This window comes from Ammospiza caudacuta, chromosome 6, assembly GCF_027887145.1.
Source record: "Ammospiza caudacuta isolate bAmmCau1 chromosome 6, bAmmCau1.pri, whole genome shotgun sequence".
NCBI lineage: Eukaryota > Metazoa > Chordata > Aves > Passeriformes > Passerellidae > Ammospiza > Ammospiza caudacuta.
This window is the reverse complement of record NC_080598.1, coordinates 15,007,421-15,029,745: the sequence shown is the minus strand read 5'-3', so window position 1 is coordinate 15,029,745 and position 22,325 is coordinate 15,007,421. Positions and strand designations below refer to the sequence as shown.

The window sequence follows — 22,325 nt, the reverse complement described above, 5'->3', positions numbered from 1 at the left end:
TGTGGGGCAGGGGTGCAGCTTACACAGAGCTCCCATTTCCTTGGGAAAGGCCATGTGGAGATGTGGCTCTCACTCCTTATACCTAGGGATGAGTTTGAGCTTCAGAGGAACAAAGAGGGGAGATTGCAATCAAAGGGCAGGGAAGCAAAAGGTGTGTTCAGAGGTCCTTGCAAGGAGCCCAAGATGGAGCTTCCAAAAGGAAATGTTTTCAGGTCACATGAGCACCAGGAAAAATATCCTAAATAGTTGGGAAGCACTGAGATAGCAATTTAACGCTCCTACTGGCTGGGTTTTGTAGGGCAGGGATTGAAACAGCCCCAACATAAAGTCTCACATTGCACAGAGCAAATCAGGGGAGCTCTCACTTCCCTGCCTGCACTGCATAAGCACAAGGTAAAGCACTTCAGTGACAATTCCTGCTACTCTTTATGAGTACTCTGCGTCCCAAACCTGACAGAAACATTGCTGGCACTACACTCTGTCAAAATGCTGTGCAAACATTTGCTGACTGTGAAGAAGGTGAGAAATTGTATCTCCATTTTACAGGTGGGAAAGACAGAACACCCATGGATGTAAAAAGACTTAAATCCTGCAGTGAAAGGATCCTGACATCTGAAAACCACTCAGTACATTCCCTAAAGCCTCGTGCATCCAGAGACAGCACTGCCCTGCGCGTGTGCCTCAGGTGCCCGCAGCACTCACCTGAGCTTGTCGGCCACGAAGATGACGCGGCGCTCGAGCAGCAGCGAGGCGAAGATGCGGATGATCTGCCGCACGCTCAGGCACCGGAACAGGCACTCGAAGTCCACGTGCTCCAGGCGCGAGTCCATGGGCCTCCGCAGCTCGATGACCTGCACACAGCCAGCAACAGCGGGGTCAGCACTGCCTGCCAGGGGCCTGCAGCCAGCCCGGCCCTGCAGGGCGGCCACAACTCACAGAGAAAAGCAAGGCACAGTTCTTCCCAAGAATATTTCTGACATTCACACTCTCCGAACCTCAGAGGAAGAAAGAACAATTCTTATCTTTTTTACTGCTCCTGTGTTGTTCACAAGTGGAATGCATCGTGGAAGATTGTTTACCTGAAGGGAATTGATAACTGGATTGTTTTGTTCCCTGACCACCCAAATCCAGGGGTGAGTGTGGGGACTGTCAGCTGACAGTGACAAGATTCTGTGCAGTAGAGTGCAGTTGAGTGCTTGGCAGATTCAGTTTGGATGTAACATAACATAGTGTAATATAATATAGAATAATATAGTATAATAAATTAATTAGCCTTCTGATAAGATGGGGTCCCCCTCATCATTCCTCTCCTTAGTCGGGGGTGAAAATATCTGCTATACTGCAGCACTGCCCCGTGCCTGAGGGGACACACAGTGACGCAGCCCCTTGTGTGCAGGCACAGAAAAACGGTGTATTGCACAATTCCTGGCATGCCATTCTTCCCAGAATACAGCTGTGTGCACTGTCTGCTGTCATCTCCAAGGGAAGCATAATTCCCCCTTCCAAACATTCTGTAAGGGATATAAAGCTTGGCTGAGTTGAGAGTATGAAGCAAGTAAACAATCAAACACTGGAGATGGAAGCTTACAGGGTTGAAAGAGCCATAAAGTCAAGGTAAATTGGGTTCTGAACTTGGCTAACAATTCATATTAACATCTACATAGGAGCCTGGGACTCAACTAAAAGGCCAGGAAGACTCTGAACCCAATTTACTTCATTTCCACTCTTCTGTAATGTGCAATTCACTAGATAATGTTTAAAATCTTTCTCTTTTCATATAAAGATACATACATATATATACTTAACTGGGGAGTCAGGACAAGGTCTTAGAAGGTGAGTTGTGACATCCCTTTACAGTCTAATTTTCATACTTCATCCATGACCTCTGGCCCTCTCCTTCCTTTTCTCAAATGCCTTTTCCTTGATTCCTTTATTACATCTTCCTTTACTCTGCAATTGACATGTTCAGATGTGGAACTTGAAGACAGAGGACAGAAAAAAGAAGAGGGAAAAATAACATGAAGAAGAGAGTAACAGAAGGAGAAAAATATGAAGTACAAGAGAGCAAATGATTGACTATTGAGGAAATTGAGGAAACAGAAGGGAAAGGGAAGAAGTTGGCCAACTCGAAGCCATGTTGAAATATCTGAATATATATCAACAGGAACATGCATGCATCTTCTTTCCATATGTCCAAAAATCACCATCACTTTATTGCTTTAGACTAGTTTTATGTTTTCATGCACGTGACAGTAAATTCCACAAGCAGACTGGATCAGGTTTTAACTGGAGTAGCCCTTGCAGAATTCCTCACAAACACTGTTTTAAGAATATGCCCAAGATCACAGGATATTGTAAACAAAATAAGTTCATATCAGTTTAGTTGTGATATTGTCTGTGATCAGCAACACAACAACTGTAAAAAGAAACCCAATCTTAGAACAGTATGTATCAAATCAAATAGATTTGGTTTTTTTAAGCCTGAAATACAGGAACAGTGTGATGTATAGACACCCATCACTCAGCTGCTGCCCCAAACAATAGCAAGAAACAAATTGTGGAGTGACTGTACCAGGAATGGCTCCTTGGAAATGCTGCCTAACTCTTTCTCACAATCAGCAAATGTGCCCACTTCCATTCCTTAGCACTGGGATTGCAAGCTCAAATCAAGCGCATGTGCCAAATCAGGAGGGGCTGATTCTACTGCAAACCTGCCAACACAAAAATCTTGCTGCGGGGTAGGATGCAATGCAAGTTATGGCAGCTTTTACAAATACCAGGGATGTTTTCTGCTGCCTGGCAAAGCCTGCTGCCTCAGTCTGCTCATCACAAAGAAATACACTGTCTGCTTCCCAATTAATCACCATCTTTGTTTAGGCAAGAGGAGCCACAATGGAAGGATAAGATTCTGTTCCTAATTAAGCCAGTGCATTCCATTTAAATAACGAGTTTGTACTAGCACAACAGAGAGCAAAGCTCAGCCAGAAGAGAATTGTTTGTTTGTTGGAATTATCTCAATATTTTTCTCTGGGAGAGTTCAGAAGCTTGAGCAGAGGATAGAGAAGCTGCAGATCATGTCTCCCAGTTACGTTCACACAGAAAAAGCATTGTCAGCTCTTTTCTCTGTTATGCCAATCACCCTCTCAGATGTTGCCTCTCCAGAAAAAATGCATGTGACTTTAAAATGCCTTGCAAGTCACTTATACAAGGAACCCTGTACGTTTCATACCATACATTACGGCCCCACTCCATTGAAGTCAGTGGTGTTACATTTAGAGAAAATACAATTTAATGCAAAAATAACAAAGGCACTGTAAAAAACCCTAAGGAGGGTGAAATAACCCTAAAGTTATTTCTTCTCTCTGTTTTTAATAACTGGGACAAATTATATTCCTGTCTTGTGTAATGAATCCCCTGTATGTGCTTGACCATCTGAGTGGAGCTACTCTATTCTTACATAGGGGCATTCAGAGAACAGAATTTGACATGGTAAATGGCTGGCCAGCCCCAAGTTGAAAAAGCCTTTTAATCAATACTGCCATTTTCCAGTAAGGCACATGTTGTCTAATGTTAGGCTTCTAGCTACTTGAGTCAGGAATAAAAAGAAGTGGCATCTATTATATGTGTGCACACGCACACAAAAGAGTTTTACATGACATACTTTCCTTTGAGAGCCAGTTTAAAGGTATTTATTACCAGGGAGAGCCATTTAAATGCTGCTGGTCACTCCTACCATGGCCAGGACCAGCAGTAACAAGGTTTGAAATAACAAGCAGCTGCTGAAATGCTCAGGTACAGACAGCACGGGAAGCTCACACTGGCCTGTTATCACTGTGGTAAAGCCCAGCAAGGCTGCAGTCTCTGAGCTGCACTAGGCCTGGCACACAGGGACATTTGTGTTGGCTGCTTTTCTTACACACAACTTATTAATAAACATAAAATAATAAATACCTAACCATAAATTGGCCTATAACCATCAATGGGAACTAGCATTAGCATGTCCACAGTGGTGCAGCTCATACTTTGCTTATTTTGAGGGTTAGCCAGGCAACAGCTCTGCAGGATTTGTTTGTCTCCTCCTGCTTTTCTTTTGCTGTTTTGATCCTGGAGTGGTAAAGAGTAAGGCTTTGACTTTTAATGTCTGCAGTTGCTTCTTACCTCATTTCCAGCTCCAGGCAGGAAGGTTTTGACTTTGATTGTCTTTCCAGGTGCAGGAAAAGGAGATTCCATCAGACTTCTCATAAATGGATATACCAGGGCAGCAGATATTCCCCTTCTCCTTTCAACCTCATCCAGGATCTGGTCCATTAGTAAGACATAAGTGAGAGAGAGACAGAACATGTCAGCATCACACAGACTTTTGAAGCATCCTTTGACCCATGTGTGCCTAAACATATGGCAGGTCTACATTTATGTGTCCTCTGCCATGTATTTCTTCATTACCATCAATCCATGTTTTTTGTTACAAAATGAAGCCTGTTTGTGAATGTTATTAACACAGAGGCAAGGAAGAATTAACAAGTCTGGAAAAGAGGAAGAAGACTCAAAGAAGACTCAACATGACTAAAGGGATGTATATATTGCTGGGATTATGCCTGAACAACAGGGTGAGCTGAGGGAGAGAAAGATGAAGACAAATGCCATCATCACAGCCCAGGTCAGCATCACATCTCAGTGGTACATCTTGAAATTTATATAATGGAAAAACTTTCTTGTGCACTGAGCATCTCTTCCATTTCAACTGAGAGAGGCAGGAAAAAGTCAGAAAGCAATGCTGCCACCATGACAGCAGGACAGGGCTCCTGAAAGGGTCCCAGCAGTGGCTGTCAGGTCAGACTCTGTGCTGAGCTGGAGACCCTGAGCTGCCCCTGAAGCACACCCAGCTGTTCACACAGGTGCCTGCATTTTCTCTTGATGAAACAGCAGGCAATCTAGTCTTGAAATAAGCAGATGGAACTTCTTAAATATAGAGGAGACTATAATGTTCTTCTCTCTTTGGTCACATGGGGCAACATAGATTAGATCACAGCTAAGTTTTCCCACATTAGACTGAGCATATAGGTGATAAAGCTAAAGAAGACAGAAAGCAAGGTTCAAAGCAGCTGGTGGTTTGACCTGCAATGGTGATCCTTTAACCACCACTCCAGAGCAAATGGCCATACAAGAGTTAGTGGCCCTGAGCCAGACATTTTCTCTTGTTTCTCTTGGAAATGATTTTCACTGAAGCAGAACATTAAAAGACACTTAAGGCCAAGCTGGTGACCTGTAAGGAGAGCTGGTGACACCAAATGCCAGCAGAGGCATTCACTGGTGCATAGTTTCCCCTTCCTCTCTGTGACATAATGAAGACCTAACTAAAGCAAAGCTGGCCCTGTGTACATAACTTGCATTCCAGCCCTTGGAAGTGGCAGATAACCGTAAATGAGGCCATAGATTTCACTCTGGATGTCATTTGCAGCACAGCCATCCTCAGCAAACAAAACCAGTGGGAAGAAGCAATGAAGCAGGGCTGTGCCCAGGTCCCTTGCTGCTCCTGCACGCTGCCAGCACTCAGCTGTGTTCCTGCAGCCACAGGACTGGCTATTTGATGATTTTGTTGCTGGACTTGGGGTCATGTGTGTGTCATATGCCTGGCTCCAAAGACCTTCACAACGCAAATAAAAGGAGCATTTAAACCAAATAAAAGTTGAACAGAGATCCCAAGAGATAAAATGGTCAGAAACAGCTGTTGAAACCATGACCAAATGTACTGGCTGGAAGTTAAAATATCTGTGGTTCTCAAGTCTGTCTCAGCAATAGGTATTACAACAATGAGTGAGCAGGAAAGGCTTTGTGGAAGACAATGATAATAAAGTTATCAGAAATAGGAAAAGAAACATTTTAAACCAGAGGAATCTTTTTGCTTTTGTGATAAATAATATCCAAGATTTAATATCCCACGCTCTTTCATCATTCACAGTGTAAGGCAGAGACAGCTATTCATTGTATTGAGGGCCAGCTGTCTGACCTTATACCTCAGCTGCAGTCATACTTGGTTCTAAGGAAGATACTTAATTTTTTTTTTCCTTCTCTCAAATCTTCCTTCATAAAATAGAGCACTATCTAAATTAGATAAAAATGTAATAGCAAACAAAAAGCCTTATGAGTTCTGTGCACACCACAAGTGTGGTGAGCTGGGTGATCCTCCCAGAACAATGCATTCCATTTCCCTCACAGATATCTGGGTTTAGATACATATTACATCTAAGAGACACTGTCATAAACCCTTGATTTCAGAGCTTTATGAAAGACATCAGAAGCAAAATTGCAATTAACTATTTGCAACCGAACTGTTGTTCTTCACCAAATGTTGTGTTAAAGTTTTATCTAGAAAAACACAAAACCTGCTTTAAAGATAATATTCTGTATGAATATTAGATCATATGAAAAATAGAAATGCTATGCTTTTATTTAACATCAATGATTTACATGCTCTTTTCCACTTTATTCCTAGGAAAATTAGCAGGTAAAATCTGTGAAAGTTCTGAGAGATTTCCCATATCTGAAGTGAAAATCTGGCAAATTAAAACACAATCAATTAAAATTGGGCCAATCAAAAGATCATCTGTGCTTTCTCCTAAACTCCTCGAGTGAAAAAAATAAAATTGTCCCTAGCTTTAAGTGTATAGAATTCACATATCAAATAATCTTTTTTCTCAAGCTCATCATTCCACAGGGTGTTGGAGCAAAAGTGGTACTGGCCCATCATCCAAACTGTGGATGCCAAGAATTACAGCTCAGCACAGAACGGCTGTAGAAAACAATGGAAAAAATTTTGGTCAGCCAGATCACACAGACACCCAGATGTTTTCTGAATCAATTTCTGCCTCAGTCACAGAAGTAATAAGACATTCTTTGATTTACCAAATAATAGGGACGGAATATCCAAAACAGCAACTGTAAAATAGTTATCTCCCATCAAAGGAAGGAATTCTTCCAGCCTGGTTCATCACTGCAGATGTGTCTCAGTAAACAATCAAATTAAAAAGCAATATTAAAAACTATCTCCTTACCTTAGAAAATAAGTCAAAGCACCCCAGGCGGCTGATGACACAGTAAACTTCAGGTAGGCGTGGGCCTTTTCCATTGGGCTGATAACAGCAAAGAGGAGATGGGAATTACACATTCATGTGGAGCCATGAGGAAATACACTTCTCTCCCTCACCACACAGTTGGCCATCATGTGGCATCTCTCACTATTTGCTTCTCCAACAAATAGCTGCTCTTGGAAAAGCATCATATTTCTTCCATAAGGCAGGAGACTGAAAGGCACAGATAGAGCTTATCCCCTTTGGAAATCACAGCCTGTTGGAGCTGCATCCCAGCCTCATTCCAGCTTGCAGCCATAAAAGCACATGGAACCAGGGCTGTAACTCATGCCTCTGCTCTCTCTGTGCCCTGCTCCTGCTGCAGCACAAGGAGTGGGGCCACCCTGGGGCCGTGTGCTGCAAGAGGAGAACTGCAACACCAAGGGAGGCCATGACGGCTTTAGGTCCCCACTCCCTCACTCCATGGTGCTCAAAGAGAGCTAAACCTACAGAAAGGGAGCTCACAACCTAAACAAAGCAGGCTGCGTTAGTAAACCATTAACTTCCTCAGACCAACTCCTGATAAACATGAAACTCACATAACTTAAACTGTGGCAAATATGAATCAATGATACACATCCCTCTTACCCCCTCCCCAGGAGAAACTGTGGAGACCATCCTCTAAAACCATCCCACATAAGATTAATCCTGGAGAATCAAATGATACTTCCTCAGCATGCTGGACTCTGCTACCCTGCCTATTCCACTTTGTCTCTTGTTGGACTCTACTGGTACTCAACTTCCCCATGGAGTGTTTGAAATTCACATGCCACAGAGATGACAATCAAGAGAAACTGAGGGCTAGCTGTGCTTTTTAAACCGGAATATTGCACTCTAGACTTGGACACTCAGCAGGTGCCTGCCTGTTATAATAAAGATCACAAAAAAAATACCAAAGCTAAGTGAATACAGATGAGTCTATTTCTGGATCCAAACCTGCTCACTACGCGTCACATCTCTGAAAAAGCAGAGCCCTTTTTTGTCCATATTAGGTATAAAATCCTTTCTAAAGGCACTGAGTGATTATATCAAGCATGTGGGATTTTGGTTAAAATCATTGTGTCAAATCTGCAGGAATGCCGAAGCCATGCCAGGAGCCTTGGACAGCTCCCAGCCAAGAGCTGTCTCACTGAGTGCCAGTAAAAACATCACATTCCTGGGTCATCTATAAGACCAGAAACAATAACTGCTTAGCACTTACTCCAAGTTTCTCCTTTATGAAATATCATTGCTTTCAAATGTCTTAAAGGCTACATGTCTGTGGGAGCTGGGATTCTTCCCTCCCTGCTCTCACTGTGCAGGACATCCTTTTTTGTTATTTCAGAGAGCTTTTCCTGCAAACAGCACAGCCTCACAGATGCACACACATCAGCCCTAAGAGCAGCAAGCAAAAACCTTGAGCAGAGCCATTCTGAAGGGCAGAACTTCTCAAATTTATAGCACTGGCAACCCTTCACATAACCTCCCCTCTCAGCCATCAGTTTACACCTCACTTTAGACTGACCTAAAACACCCACTGTGCTTTAGTTTGCTTCTTTCCTGGGCAAGATCATCCTATGGGACATGAATGACACTCCTGCCTAGAATCCTCCCTTGTCACTAGGGGACACTGGGGTTTGCCTGTCAGGACCAGTGTAACCTCCTCTCTTCCCAAAAGGGAGCTCTCCCAAGTGGCAGGCTGTGCTCTACAAGGTGGCTACACAGTCTTGGAGTCATGCAGTCCATCCAGGACTCACTCCTGCACACAAAGAACGGGTCCAGATCAGGAGAGCAAAATGCTGAAGTAGCCCAGCTGAGAGGCACCCAAGTGACTTTGCCCCTGTGCACTGCACTGCTCCTGAAAGAAGAGAGATGGAGGGGATGATGGTTTGAGCTTGATTTCATTTCAATTTGTTTTTGTGGAGCCCAGGATATTTTCAGCCTTAGTCCAGTATCACAGAATGAAAAGGCTAATGAGTTTTGATGATAACAAGACAGTTTCCCAAAATTACGAACATAAACTGACAAGAACTTGGCTGAGGTGGAGAAGCCAAGCTCTGCATCAGGGCTGGTCCACACGTGGCTCAGGACAACCTTTTCTTATAGTGAGTTTAATCTGAATATTACTGACTAAAGCCCACTCCAAAATCTTTGGCAGGAAAAACAAGAGGCTTTTACTCCAAAAACTAAGCCTCCCATTTTTCTCTTTCAAATCTCACCTTCCTGTCCATGAGCTTTGATTCTATGGAGCCTTCAGAGATCTCCTCTCAGTCTGCCATAGCACTGAGCTGTGCTGTGAGGGAAGTGGCCTTTGCAAAGCACATGCACTATCCAGTACATCCAGAAACAGAGATATTCCTTAGTGGTGCCAGGAATCAGAACAATTCTAACACTGGGAGGCTACAATCAGTTTCTATGGAGGCTCTTGATTCCTAGTTAGGGCCAATCCAAATTGTGACCATGAGAAAACTGTGGGTGTTGTAAATCCAAAAGCACTTGTTAAAGATGTCTTGTTCTGTAAAACATGAACTTTGGGTGCCAGAGCACTCGGTGTACACAGGGCTGTCAAACTGCTTGGGCAAGGGCAGGATGGGAGGGAGCAAGGAGAAAATGGGTTTTCCAATGAGCTTTTTGCAGCTCCATAAACAGTCTGCACCCCACAAAAGTTGCTTACACACTGTAATGAGTGCCCTTCTCCTGTCCCCAGCAAATGCAGGTTAGTCCCACCTAACAAATGCTTTCCATGTTTTCAGGTACACACCACATTCAGGCAGCTGCTTCTCCATGGACTCCTGGGGCTGGCTTGTCTTAGCCTAGAAAAGTGCTGGAGGATCAAATTTTATGTGAGAGGGAAGGGAGGTGTAGGATGAAACAGCCCCTGCAAGGGTGCCCAAATCATCTCTGCTGCTGCCATGTGCACTCACTAGAAAAGCTGTTGCAGAATTGCCTTGGAGGTATCAAGATGTAACTGGAAAATTTCATGCTATCTATGGAAATGCAGATTGTCTGCTGTGGGACAATAGGTTACATTCCATCCTAATCCTGTTCCAAAATGAAACAAAACAATATAAATACATTTAAAGAGGATACTGTACAGGATTTGTAGAACAAACAAAACATAATTGTCACTGTATCCCTTGAGGTAGTTTTGGCACACAGATCCCAGAAAAGGTCTGGAAGAATCTGAGATCTGAAGGAAAAAAAGTGGAACAGTTTGTTCATATCACAACACGCCAAAGGAGAGCAAGGCTGACAAAACACAATTGTTTCCTAAATGCAGGAATCTGCACAGCAGACCCTGCAGAAGAGCAGCCAGGCATCCTCACAGGATCAGCCAGCCATGGAGCTTTTGCCAACGAGGCTGCCAAATGCACCAGAAGGTGTGAGACACCTCTTGCTGGGTATTACAAGAGCATCCCCCACCAGGACAGCTGAGGAACATTTTCTAAGGAATTAGCCTCACAGCAGTTGGCTTAAAGTGGAGCAGTTTATAAGAATTTTAGGGGGTTTCATGGTACACACTAGTGAGGCTGTCCCACCATGCACCAACCTTTGCAGGGGACATGAAATTATTACACTTCCAAACCCTATAGAAAAGGCATTTCAGGTAAATACCCAGATTCCACATTTCTCCCAGCAGGACAGGAGGAGGTTGCAGCACCAAAATAAAAGATTTGTGCTACTTTTGCCTTTTCCACTACTTTCTTCTACTCCTCCAGGTAGAAGAAATGCTGAGGTGTTTCTCTGCAGCTCCCAAAATGCCCTCTCTTTCTAAGCCTCAGTTTTGCTCTCAGAAGGGCATGGCTGGATTTGCCCCACGAGGGGCACAGCTGGTCAAGTGCACTGGCATCACACCTTCCTTTCCTTGGCTGAGGAGGCTCTACCAGTAGGATGAGACATGTCAGCTTCTCTGTGCCAGAATCTTCTGGCTTCTCTGTTTGGAATCCAGATTAAGCAACCTGAATTAAGTGATCACCCAAGGTGGCAGCAGCAGATCTGCTTTATAACTGGCTTTATAATTATTAGATAGATTTAGCAAAGCACTACCTATTTGCCCTTTTTCTTTTTGCTATTTGATTGAGTTTTGCCCTATCCAGTGGAGGATAAAAATCTCCAATGCTGTCTCAAAACACCATTATATAAAAGCATGCACTATTGATTTAATTCTGTTCCTGGTATTTCCTAATGTACTCAGCCATCTTTTGCATCAGCTGAAAGTCAGTGTTCTATTTTTATGTTGTCCTTAATATAGGGTGAATTTCACTGAGCTTTAAATGAGTAAAAAAACCCCATGTTAATGTTTCATTGAAAAACTGATTCAACTTTCCTGTGTATAAATCTCTTTTATTGTCACTGGTTATTTCAGTCTCAGCATGGTTCAGGATCAACCATTTGGCATTTCACAGAGGCAAGCTCTGTGCATGATTACAAATGTATTGACATTGTCAGAAAGATAAAAGTCTCAAACCACCTTCATCTGGTAGAGGGAAAACAATCCATTATTTTATTCTAACCAATATCCTCTGAGTTTTTGTTATTATTTTTCCCAAATAAGACCTTATTATCCTTTTAAATGATAACTCATTAAAAAACTGATTTGTACTGCTGCCCTACATCTTGTTCTGCTTATTTACAGCAGCAAGGATGAATTCTAGGTGCTTTCCTTGCTCATCCCTGAGTTACCCCCTGACCAGCCCTAGATTTACTGCAGCACAAGCCTTCAGTGACATTTCCTGCCCACACATCAACCTTGTGGTGGCCCACTGTGACACTGTTTTATACAGAGTGAGTCCCTGTGATGCTACCTATGGCAAACACCGCCCCCAGAACTGATAAACAAGTTTTCTGTTTAATGAAACTTCTTACAAATAGAGGAACCACACACAGCAAACCTCCCAGAGAGCATCTGCAGTCTGCATGCCAGGGGCTCTGCCCCCAACAGAGAGCAGGGGAGCAGCAGGGTCAGCACAAGCAGCAGTGCAGGACAGAGGGTGCTGTGCCACTGACAGGGAGTGCTCTGCTGGAAGCTACTGAAGGCAGGTGATCCCTGCCTGTAAAGGTGGGAAATCATGCCCAAAAGGGAAGGGAGGGGAAAGTGCCAGTGTGAGTCACTCTTAGAGAGGGGACACCTATTTACAAACTGCTGCAGACATTCATTTGGCACAGAGAGTCAGCCAAAGACTCCTGCAGCATCCAATATCCATATAAGCTCCCCAGCCCAGTGTGGGCAACAGCCATGAGAACAGGACAGGAGCCATGGCCTCCCACCCAGTCACTCACAAACAGCTCCAAACCTATCCAGGAGGTGCAAGGGCAGTGCAGGGACAACCAACTGCTTTCTGCTTTGCTGCCAAACCATCAGGTGCGCAGGATGGACACCAGAATTGCATTGTATTCCACCTCCCTTAACACACTCTGCAGATTCCTCCCCCTCAATACACACACTGCTGTGCTCTCAGTTTATCAAGTGTCCAGGGATTTTCCAGGTGATGGGACAACACTGTTTGTAGGCTCCCCACCTCATCTATTGACCACCCCTGGTCATGGGGACTGAAAGTTGTGTGAGAAACCAGACTTCCCACTGCTGGCACCAGCCTGTTGCAAGGCTCTGAGCCTGCAGACTGATGACACAGTGCTGGCAGAGTCATTTGAGATGTAAGCAGCTGCCTAAGAGATAAACACTACTCACAAATGTTTAGAAATACCAGCTTTGCCTTTGTTTCCAGTGTTGTAGTATTTCTGATTGTGCTTGAAAGTACATAGCATAAAGAATTTATGAAGTAAGTGCTCACACAAGAAACTTTCAACATTCTCAGGAATTCGCTACAAACCTCGGGATCTATCTGATTAAAATGGCCATTACAAATTCTTATTTCAACTTGATCTCATTACATTTCCAAATTTCAGAGTGAGAAAACACTGCTTCCTTTCAAAACCATGAGAGACACCTTCAGTTCAGCCTGTAGTTTGGAGATCCTTCTCAAGAGGATTCTGCCCTCTGAAGTGAGGGTGATGTACTCACCAAGAGCCTCCTGCAGTAGCCGAAGCGCCGGCTCCCATCCTCCCCAGTCAGCATGAAAGAGAAGGTCTCACTAGGAGAAAGGGAATTGCCCATTGCAGAGATTATAGCAGAACTTCAGCATGGCTACAAGGTGGAGCACTTAGCAAGGGACACTCATCAAGTGAGAGATGCTACCCACTGCAAGGCCTTCATCATTAGGACATACTCTGTGGAAAAATTCTGGCAGTGATATGGTTAGGGACAACCAGCTGTCTTATCAGATGAGATGGGTGCTGAGTGTCAGTGACTGCAGAAGAAATATGAGAATCAGACTTTGAGGACAGTATTCCAATGCTCCTTTACCTTTAGTTCAATCCTGTCTTTGGACTGAGATTTGTTCTTAAAACAAGAACCTTAGATATTCTCTGAGAGTAATCATTTTCTAATCCAGAAACAACACGGCAAATACCATTTGTGACAGAGCAGTAAAACAACAGTTTTGCAGTAAAACAACACTTTTACAGTAAAACAACAGCACAAGTAAAGGCATGGATGAATTTGTGAATTCACAGGTAAAGGGATGGGTGAATTTGTGAATTCACAGGTAAACGGATGGGTGATCTGTGAATTTGTGCCTGGGCTGTGAAACATTCCTGACTGCTTTGCAAGTTTTAAATGGTATTAGATAAAACAATTCCTGGTGCTGAAATGCCAGGGTTTGTATAATTACAGATGTCTCTGGGGAAACCTTATTGAGGCCTTTCAATACATAAAAGGGGCTTCTAAGAAAGGTGGGAATAGACTTTTTAATAGGGTCTGTAGCAATAGGACAAGGGGTAATGGTTTTAAATTGAAACTGGGTAGATTTGGGCTAGATAAAAGGAAGAAATGTTTTACAATGAGGGTGGTAAAACACTGGGACAGGTTGTCCAGAGAGGTGGTGAATGCCCTGTCCCTGGAAGCATTCAAGGTCAAGCTCAACCGGGCTCTGATCAAGTTGAAGATGTCCCTGCTCATGGCAGAAAGGTTGGACTGGATGACCTTTAAAGGTCCCTTCAACCCCAATCATTCCACAATTCCATCCCTTCTGCCTATCCTGTTACTCTAAACCTTTGGATCAACCAGTTCTCACATATCAGTGCAGGGGGAAAAAAATTATACATTTTTGAGGTCACTTTGAAGGAAAAAGAAAATGCAAGCCTGGCTCCCTTTTTCCTTGCCCTTCTCCTACAGTCATTTATTCCAATGGAAGGAAGAGAGGGCTTCTCTGCTAGGACAGAGCACAGCTCCAAGAAAGTCTCAGACAGCAACATTTTGAGCCAAATGAAGGGGTAACCTGCAATGTTAGACAAGCACTCTGAGGTGAATTACTGGGGCAGGGGGTGGGCAGTGCCCCATCCTTTTAAAGATCTATTTTAAATACTTCCATTTATTCTTTTGAGTTTAGCACTCAGAGGAACCTTCAAGCCTCTTCCCCTCAGCCACACAGGCCTGTGAGGCAGGCAGAATAGGGAAGAAAAAGAACACAGAACTTCAAAAGAAAGAAAGAAAAATTAAATACAGCTGCTTGATCACAAAGTGGCCAAGACTCAAACTGCTGCTTCCTTAATTGGGCATTGATGAGGCTGAGGCTGTTCCAGGGCGCTCCAGCACCACTGCAGCACCACTCCAGGGTGCAGAGCAGCTCTGGAGCACTCACCTGTTGTACTCAGAGACAGGGAGCCAGTCCTTGGCATCAGGGAAGCAGAACTGTGGGATGGCCTTGAGGCGCTCCTCCGCTTCCCGCATCTGCTTGGTGGGCCTCTCCAGCTGCCGGGAGAACAGCGAGGGTCAGCCAGCCCTGGGTGTCCCCTGCAGCTCTGCTCAGGGCCACAGTCACTGAGCAGCTCTGAGAGCCATCAGATTATCCTGTGGTTGTGCTTGGCAGAGCAAGGCATGACTCCAGGACAGGCTTTACATTTTTTTAATTGTCTGAAACTCCCTTGTTGTACTTAAAACACAGCCCTGACTCAAATACCTTTCTGCTGCAAGAGCACAAGAGAAATGCCAGAGATCAGCAAAAATCTTTCCATTGACTTCAGCGAGTTTTGGAACAAATCCTAATATAGCCAAAAAGTGAAATATTTAGAAACTGAATTTAAACACAGTGTTTAAAGCATCCACCATCAGGCCAAATTCTCCAGCTCTGGAAAAGATAAATTTGAAAACAGGGAAAGCTTTCAGTTACCTTCTCCATGTCCTTTGCTTTGGAACAGATTGCTTTGGAACAATTCTGAAAGCTCAGTTTAAGAACTGGATTTCTATACATTTTTCCATTTATTCACCTTACTGATCTTAAAATGAGCTGTACATAGGAATTTTTCTTTTACCTTGGGAAACTGGTATGTCACTTCTGGGAGGTAAGTGTTTTTAGAGGGCTTCTTTTTCAGGGACACTACCACAAAATACTCAAATAACTCCCGCTCCTGCCACTCAATCAGCTCCAGCTCCAGGGTTCGATAGCTTGGAGCCCTCTTCAGCATTGACTGGATGTGCATAAGGCGCTGGGTGTGAGCTGCCATTTAAAAAGAAAAGGGAATAAAAAAAGAGACAGATCATTACCTGAGACTGCAATGTGTTTGTGTAAGCCACAGCCATTCAAAAAGCACTTTCAATTTGCCAGAGTATTATTCCAAGCATGTTCTCCTTTCAAAAGCAAACCTTCTAGTTATCAAACCTGTAGTCTCTCTCACTAATTGCACCCATAAATCAAAACTCTCGCCAAGTACTGAAGTTATGCAACACTCAGTCACTGAAATAACTTGCAGTTCATAACTGGTACCCTGGCAAAGGTCTGGCTTTTCTTCACACATAAGACTGGATGATAAACCCTTATGTGGTTGTGCAAATGCACTGGGGCCTCCAGAGTGACACATCTGAGGCCTGGTTTACCCCAGTGAAAAACAGTTCTGTGCCCTGTCCCTACACAGCACAGCTTTTTGCTACACACCACGTAAGGCAAGCCATGGAATAAACTCCAGGGAAGAGGGACAGGGAGGAAAGGAAAGATGTGCCAATTGCCTCCTGTGGGTTGCTTTGTTAGTGCTAATTCAGCTGGGGGATAATCTTAAATTCATGGTCATTCATGAAGGCAAAGATGTGCCTTGATGCAGTGACTTGTTCCTTGATACCTATGGAGGACTGGTCATTAACATCACTACCAGTTCTGGTATGCCAAAAAAAACCCCTCTATTTTCTGACACAAAGAGAAACAGAACTGCAAGTGCTTTGGGGTTGGTACAGGTAGACAAAGGAGCAAGGAGGCATTTTCCCCACATCACTGTACAATGTTGCATACAGCCTGTTTTGGATGGTCATACCACCACTTATCTGCCACAAATCTGCTACCCTAAGACAATGTTTTCCAGAAAGTTTTGCTGCATGTACAGCAAGCAGGTGTCATCTGCAGTAGGTAGACATGGATGATTACCCCATATCTTATAATAGCTCCACACCCTAGTCTTTTTTACCCCTTGCCTACTGACAGCATGATGGGTTTGTAGTAATGAAATCCATTGCTGCTGTCTCCAACTTTTTTATAGACTTCTTTCTGTATGAGGACTTAGGAACAGGAGAGACTAATTTAGTGGCCTGGCTCAGGCAGAGTTTGTGCAGGTGCTGATAAAGGAATTTCTACAATTTGGAGACCGCAGCCTTATAAAAGAGTCTCAGAACCACAATGTTGGATCAGACCCAGACCCTTGCCTCCAACAGCAGTGAGCAGTAAATACTGAAAGCAGCATATGAATAAGAAAGGAGCACCTTTATCCAGTCCCATCCCTCTAAGCCTGCACCCAGCAGTCAGTCTGGAATAGATCAGCATCTCTGAAGTGGCTGACAAAACCAATCTATCAAAGGTTCTGTTCTTCATTAAGTGACACAGTTGCCAAATCCTTGTTAGATCTTCATAGCCCATTTTGTCCTTGCTTTCCACCTTCATGCTCCTGTGTTGGAACTTTGGGAGCTCTGCAGCAATGGAGTTAGGAAACTATAGAGAATATAGGCCATGGACAGGAACAATGTGCAGCAGCAGCAGAACACACATTGATAGGGTCAGGGACAGGGGCTAACTAGAAGTCAATGAAGGCTGATCCCTTACCTTTAAACCTGTCATCTGAGTCACTCTCACTCTCACTGTTCTCATCTGCAGAGGACACAGAGGCATCAGTTAATGCAAAACCAGAGCAAACAAACTCAGCTCACTCTGCTGCAACTGGGAAAAATCCTATCTCACATCTCTGAGCCTTTTGATACACACATGCACTTCTCCTAAGGCTTAAAATATCTTGAAATAAACAGTTTGAATGACTCCTTGGATTGTGTTTTCCTTGGATTCAGTTTCAATATCGCTTGAGAGTAAGAACTTCATTTTGATGAAAGGGCAAAATTCATTCTCCATTACAGCAACTGTTTGCACTGAATCCCCATCTATGCTGAGCTGCAAAAGTGACATTTGGAAAATAGGTCTTAACCCTTTCCCTTCTTGTTTTCAGGTTTCAATTTTTTTTTTTTTCTTTTTTAAGTTATGCAGCACTTGAGAAGTCAAAGTAAGCTTTATGAACTTTATCTGCCTGGGCAACATTCCCAATCACCAGAAGTCACCAAACTGAGTTAGAGTTGAGAGGCAAAAGTAACCTTATGACAAGATGTGTTACTGAGGGGTTCTTGATTAAAGCCCTATTGTATTCTTACTACAAACAGGGCCTGAATTTTCCTTTCCAGAAGAATTCTGAAGCACAGGGTGAGTTACACACTGTGAGTACCAGGAAAAAGCATGAGAGAACTCCAGGGTCAAAACTTACAGTAAATGTGGACTAAAGAAGAAGCTGGGTAAGTCAGTAAGAGCTGACCATGAGATTAACAGGATACACAATACTGAGAATCTCATTTCTTTTTAGCTCATCCCCATTTTCTCCTCTTGTAGAGAGAAAATTATCATTGTTCACAGAAAAAAGTTTTAAATTAGGTGGAGTCCAGGGTAGATGAGGAGGAAAGAAGGAAATTGATTAATCCTGCAGCTTCCAAATGATTCACTTAACCTGACACTGCCACCATACCTCGTAGGGATGCTGTCTCAATATTGGACATAGAAAGTTTCTTCAGTCGTTTTTTCCCTCTTTTTGCACTGTAGATGGAATTGATTCTTTGGACAAGCTGCAAAATAAGAAAATGAGGAATCAGTAAGGATAAACATTTTTCTGCCACGAGACTTTTATTAATGTATTCAAACAAAACATGGATGATAGACCAGCTAATGCAGATAATAACTGTCTGCCCCAAAAATATCTGAGATTATGGGGAAATATTAATGAGATTACTTGTGTTTATTGTCTTCAGCAAGAGGCTGGGATTACTAAGAATTCAACATTAAACAGGATATTATAACTATGGGAGAGTCACAAATATATAGCAATTAATCTTCATGATGTTTTATAGGTCAGGAATAGTATATTTAATTCCACAGCAGATTTCTTCATAGAATTATAATATAGTTTGCAAAAGTTGTTTCACCTCAGCTTCCAGAGAGAAATAAACTGAGAGAAAGGATGCAATTTGCTATAGACACAGCAGAAGGGCAGTAACAGAGCACAGACTGAAACAAAACCTTTTTGGGTTTTCCCTCTAATACCTAACACTATGTCAATTTAAAAAATTATATTCTCCAGGAATACGTGATCCTGAAAGGTAAAGTAGTAAGAAAACAGAAATTATCACAAGATTTGCAATAAATTTGTGAACATTCATATGATGAAATCAGAATTTCACATAGGGAGAATATCTGTCCCTTCAATTAAAAAAAAAAGGGTGCAAAATTAATAGCCAAACTTTCCAAGTTTTACTCAAAATCAGGTAGTAAGTTACTCTGTTAGGGTTACTACCCTATGATTTCCTCCAGAGATGTGTGCCCATTGATGAAGTATAACAATATATTCCAAGAAAGTAAAAATACAGTAAATATTAAGGATGTAGGATTAATTACGTCCTTAAACAGAATTTCCAACAAATTCACAGAAACATAAAAATCTCCCTCTACTCGCAGTATTTATAGCCATGCACTTTAAAATATGCTCTTTAATAAGAACAGGAAAGAGTTGAATACACAGTAAAAATCAACTTTGTTCACAAGCCAAAATGAAGCACATTGGCAGTTCTCCCCCTCTCTGTTGCTATTGTATTGTTGGTTTTTTGGTTGTTGTCTTGTGGCTTTTTTCACATTCCATTTTGAATCAAAAAACTCCTTAAAAATGAAAAATTAAGTTTTACTTTAAATCAATCAAGACAGCATGATTATCAGGATGGGGTCAGCTGTGAGTAAATGAAGGGAAACTTATTAGGCCAATTAGTTATTTTCCTGGAAACAAATGATGGGGAAATAAACCACTTCAGATGTTGCTTCATATTATAAATAATAATTGCTTGGCCATCACCCATTCAAAATCTTAAAGTTATATGCACAGCAATGCTCTGGTCCACAGATCTTAAAGAAGAGCATGGAAAGCAGAACTGCTTTAAAATCAATTCTGTGCAAAGATGGCCATCAGATGTTTGCTCCTCTTGGAGAGTTGGGAAGTTATCCCTTCTAGGGAAGGGACTTTGATCTAAATGTTCCTTTAGGGTACAAAAAGAGCTTTCAGTGGTGGCTGTTGTTAAGGTTGGCTGTTAGAACCCTGGTTACTGGAGAACCCTGGAGAATTTTGGATTTTTTGTGCTGACAGGCATTGACCCCCAAGAGAACACTGCAATTGACCTGAGGCTATAGAGAATGTTTCCAAAATTGATTGATAGAACTGGGATTATGGATGTGTAGTTTAAATAGAAGTTTGTAATATCACATGGAAGAAAAGTTAGAGTTTAAAGTTTTAGAATATATTAATATATGTAAAGAAAATGGAGGTTTTAGGGCAGAGACTGGTCCTTCTTTCACCTTCCTCTTCATGGGTTTGGGTGGTTTTGTGCAATTGGATAAAAAAGTCCTTGTTACAGGCCGTGGGTAGTTGGTTATTGGGTTAAAAGTAAAAATAATTTAGGTGTCCTTTCTTAATTGGACAGTTTGTCCTTAAAAAGCCTCGTAGAGAGAGATATACAGCTCCATTTTTTAGTTTGTTAGAGTGAAGTGCTGTAGAACTCACGCTCTGTGAGACTGTGATATAGATAAGAACTAATAAACACCTGAGTCCCAACAAGAAATCCCACTTTGAGCACTTAATCCTGACCCTGGCACAGAGAAGATCAGCCTCAGCAGGTGCCCAGCATTGCCCCACTCTCACAGCCAGGTGCCCTCTGCTGAGCACAGGCTGAGCCCCCCGTGGGTACCTTTGGGATCCTCCTGGCGCGGCGCGAGGACAGCAGCTCGCTGGCGGTGCTCAGGCTGTCCTCGGTGAGGCTGGAGGGTGACGAGGGGATGCCCAGCTGGGCCAGCAGCAGCATGTCATCGTGGCTGTGCCGCTTGGGCAGCCGCGGCAGGCGGTGGCTCTTCCGCTCCGACCAGTTCCCCACGCGCATGGAGTGGCTGCTGACCTTCGAGGGCAGCTGCAGGGACAAGCGCAGCTTGAGCTCTGCCCTAATATTCCAGCAACCTGGGGCGCCTGGTGGCACACTCTCTGTCCAATCACACCAGGGACCCCACACATCCCACACTCCACGGGATGTGTGCCACAGTCACAGTGAAGGGACAGGGGTCAGCCTCCAAGACTTTACAGTTCAAAGAGAACAACACCGTTTGTGACCTGCTATATTTCCAGGCACCCACATCCCCTCAGTTCTGTGAGCCCTAAAATCTAACTTGAAGGCTTGGCTGACAGCAGAGCACTGACCCAACAGGCTTGGTCCGTTCCTCTAACTTGCAGCGGTGAAAATAATGAGTAATTGCACAAATCATTGTAATATTAATTCAGAGCAAAAGTAATAACTACAACGGCAAATTCATGCTATTTTAGCCAAGAAAAAATAATGTAGAAAAATCAAGCTTGTTCTATTTTCATGGTATTAAGAAGTTTTAAGATCTGACCATGAGCAAAGGTGCAGCTAAAACTCTCCCTACATTGCCAAAAAATTCCCTTTAAAACACTAAATTGTTATCGCTACAGGGCAAAGGGAAAATCTCACAGAAGGATTAAGCACAAGGAAACATCTGTCTTTTAAAAACTGGGGGTCTTTTAGAGCAGTCCTAGGAGCAGCTCTGCCCAGCTCCAGGTCTCTCCTTCTCCTCTCAAACCTAAACACTGTAAAGAAGCTTCCCCAGCACATCCAGGAAAAAGTATTATTGTGTCAAGTATCTGTCATTTACTGACATTCTATCAGCTCTGTTAAACGCTATAAACCTGCAGCAATAAATGTCCCATTTATTGGCTGACTGATTGCAGTGCCATCCCACCTGGAATTAAGCACAGGTGTTTCTGTGGAGAGGGGTTGCAACACAAATACAATGTCACCATAAAACATTCATACCTGATGACTTCAAAAACTGAAAATAATCAGTGGGAAAAGAGACAGTGTTTCAAAATGACCACAACACCAGTGTCTCAGAGGTCACTGCATACCACAGGTTAGCACTCCAGGAAAACTGATGGCAGTCTATCCTTTATTGAAAGGAATTCCTTTTGGAGATGATTGTTGGAAGCTTGCTGACCTTCTGATCTCTTCCATCTTGTTTATCTTCATCCATGACTGAAAAGTCATGTTGCTAACCCAGCTTTGTTGCTATGATGGAAAAACTGGGTGATAAACCATTGCCAAAGCTACCATTCTTCAGGAAATTCACTTTTCTATTTCTGGTCATTGGAGAATTACCCAGCCCAAAGCTGACCCACTCTTAGTGTCTCTTCATTTTAAATATCAGCACAATGACAATGCAATTATGGCAGGACTGACTCCTGTCAGGGCACTCCCAGCAGCATTTCAAAAAGAAGCTGCCAGAACAAAGCCAGTCCTGCTGCAAAGGGTACCAGAAAACTCTTATTTACTAAAAAACTTTACAGAAGGCACTTAAATCTGTAAATTGTTTGGTAACCCTCTCCTAGAGAACACTGGCCAGTATCTTCCTATGGATGTGTTCCCTATTATCCTCATGACTGCAGTACCTGTTTCTCCTTTCTCTGGCTGATTACTACCCTCCACTTGTTCCTTTTGCAGCAGCTTTGCAGAGGTCACTCATGGTTTACAGGGGATGTGCTAGGAGC

At 43.1% G+C, this 22,325-nt stretch overlaps 1 protein-coding gene across 2 annotated transcripts in view; it reads right to left on the bottom strand.

Annotated features, from left to right (window-relative positions):
• Positions 1 to 22,325, bottom strand: part of DENND2B (DENN domain containing 2B) — a 152,738-nt gene that overhangs the window by 22,163 nt on the left and 108,250 nt on the right. For both annotated transcript variants that reach the window (XM_058806350.1, XM_058806351.1), the window contains 9 exons: positions 20,461 to 20,676; positions 18,204 to 18,300; positions 17,246 to 17,290; positions 15,477 to 15,661; positions 14,807 to 14,916; positions 13,129 to 13,198; positions 7,053 to 7,130; positions 4,159 to 4,299; positions 703 to 851 (listed from right to left, as the gene is read on the bottom strand). In XM_058806350.1, coding sequence (XP_058662333.1) covers positions 703 to 851; positions 4,159 to 4,299; positions 7,053 to 7,130; positions 13,129 to 13,198; positions 14,807 to 14,916; positions 15,477 to 15,661; positions 17,246 to 17,290; positions 18,204 to 18,300; positions 20,461 to 20,676 — 1,091 coding nt within the window. The remainder of the gene's footprint in view (positions 1 to 702; positions 852 to 4,158; positions 4,300 to 7,052; positions 7,131 to 13,128; positions 13,199 to 14,806; positions 14,917 to 15,476; positions 15,662 to 17,245; positions 17,291 to 18,203; positions 18,301 to 20,460; positions 20,677 to 22,325) is intronic.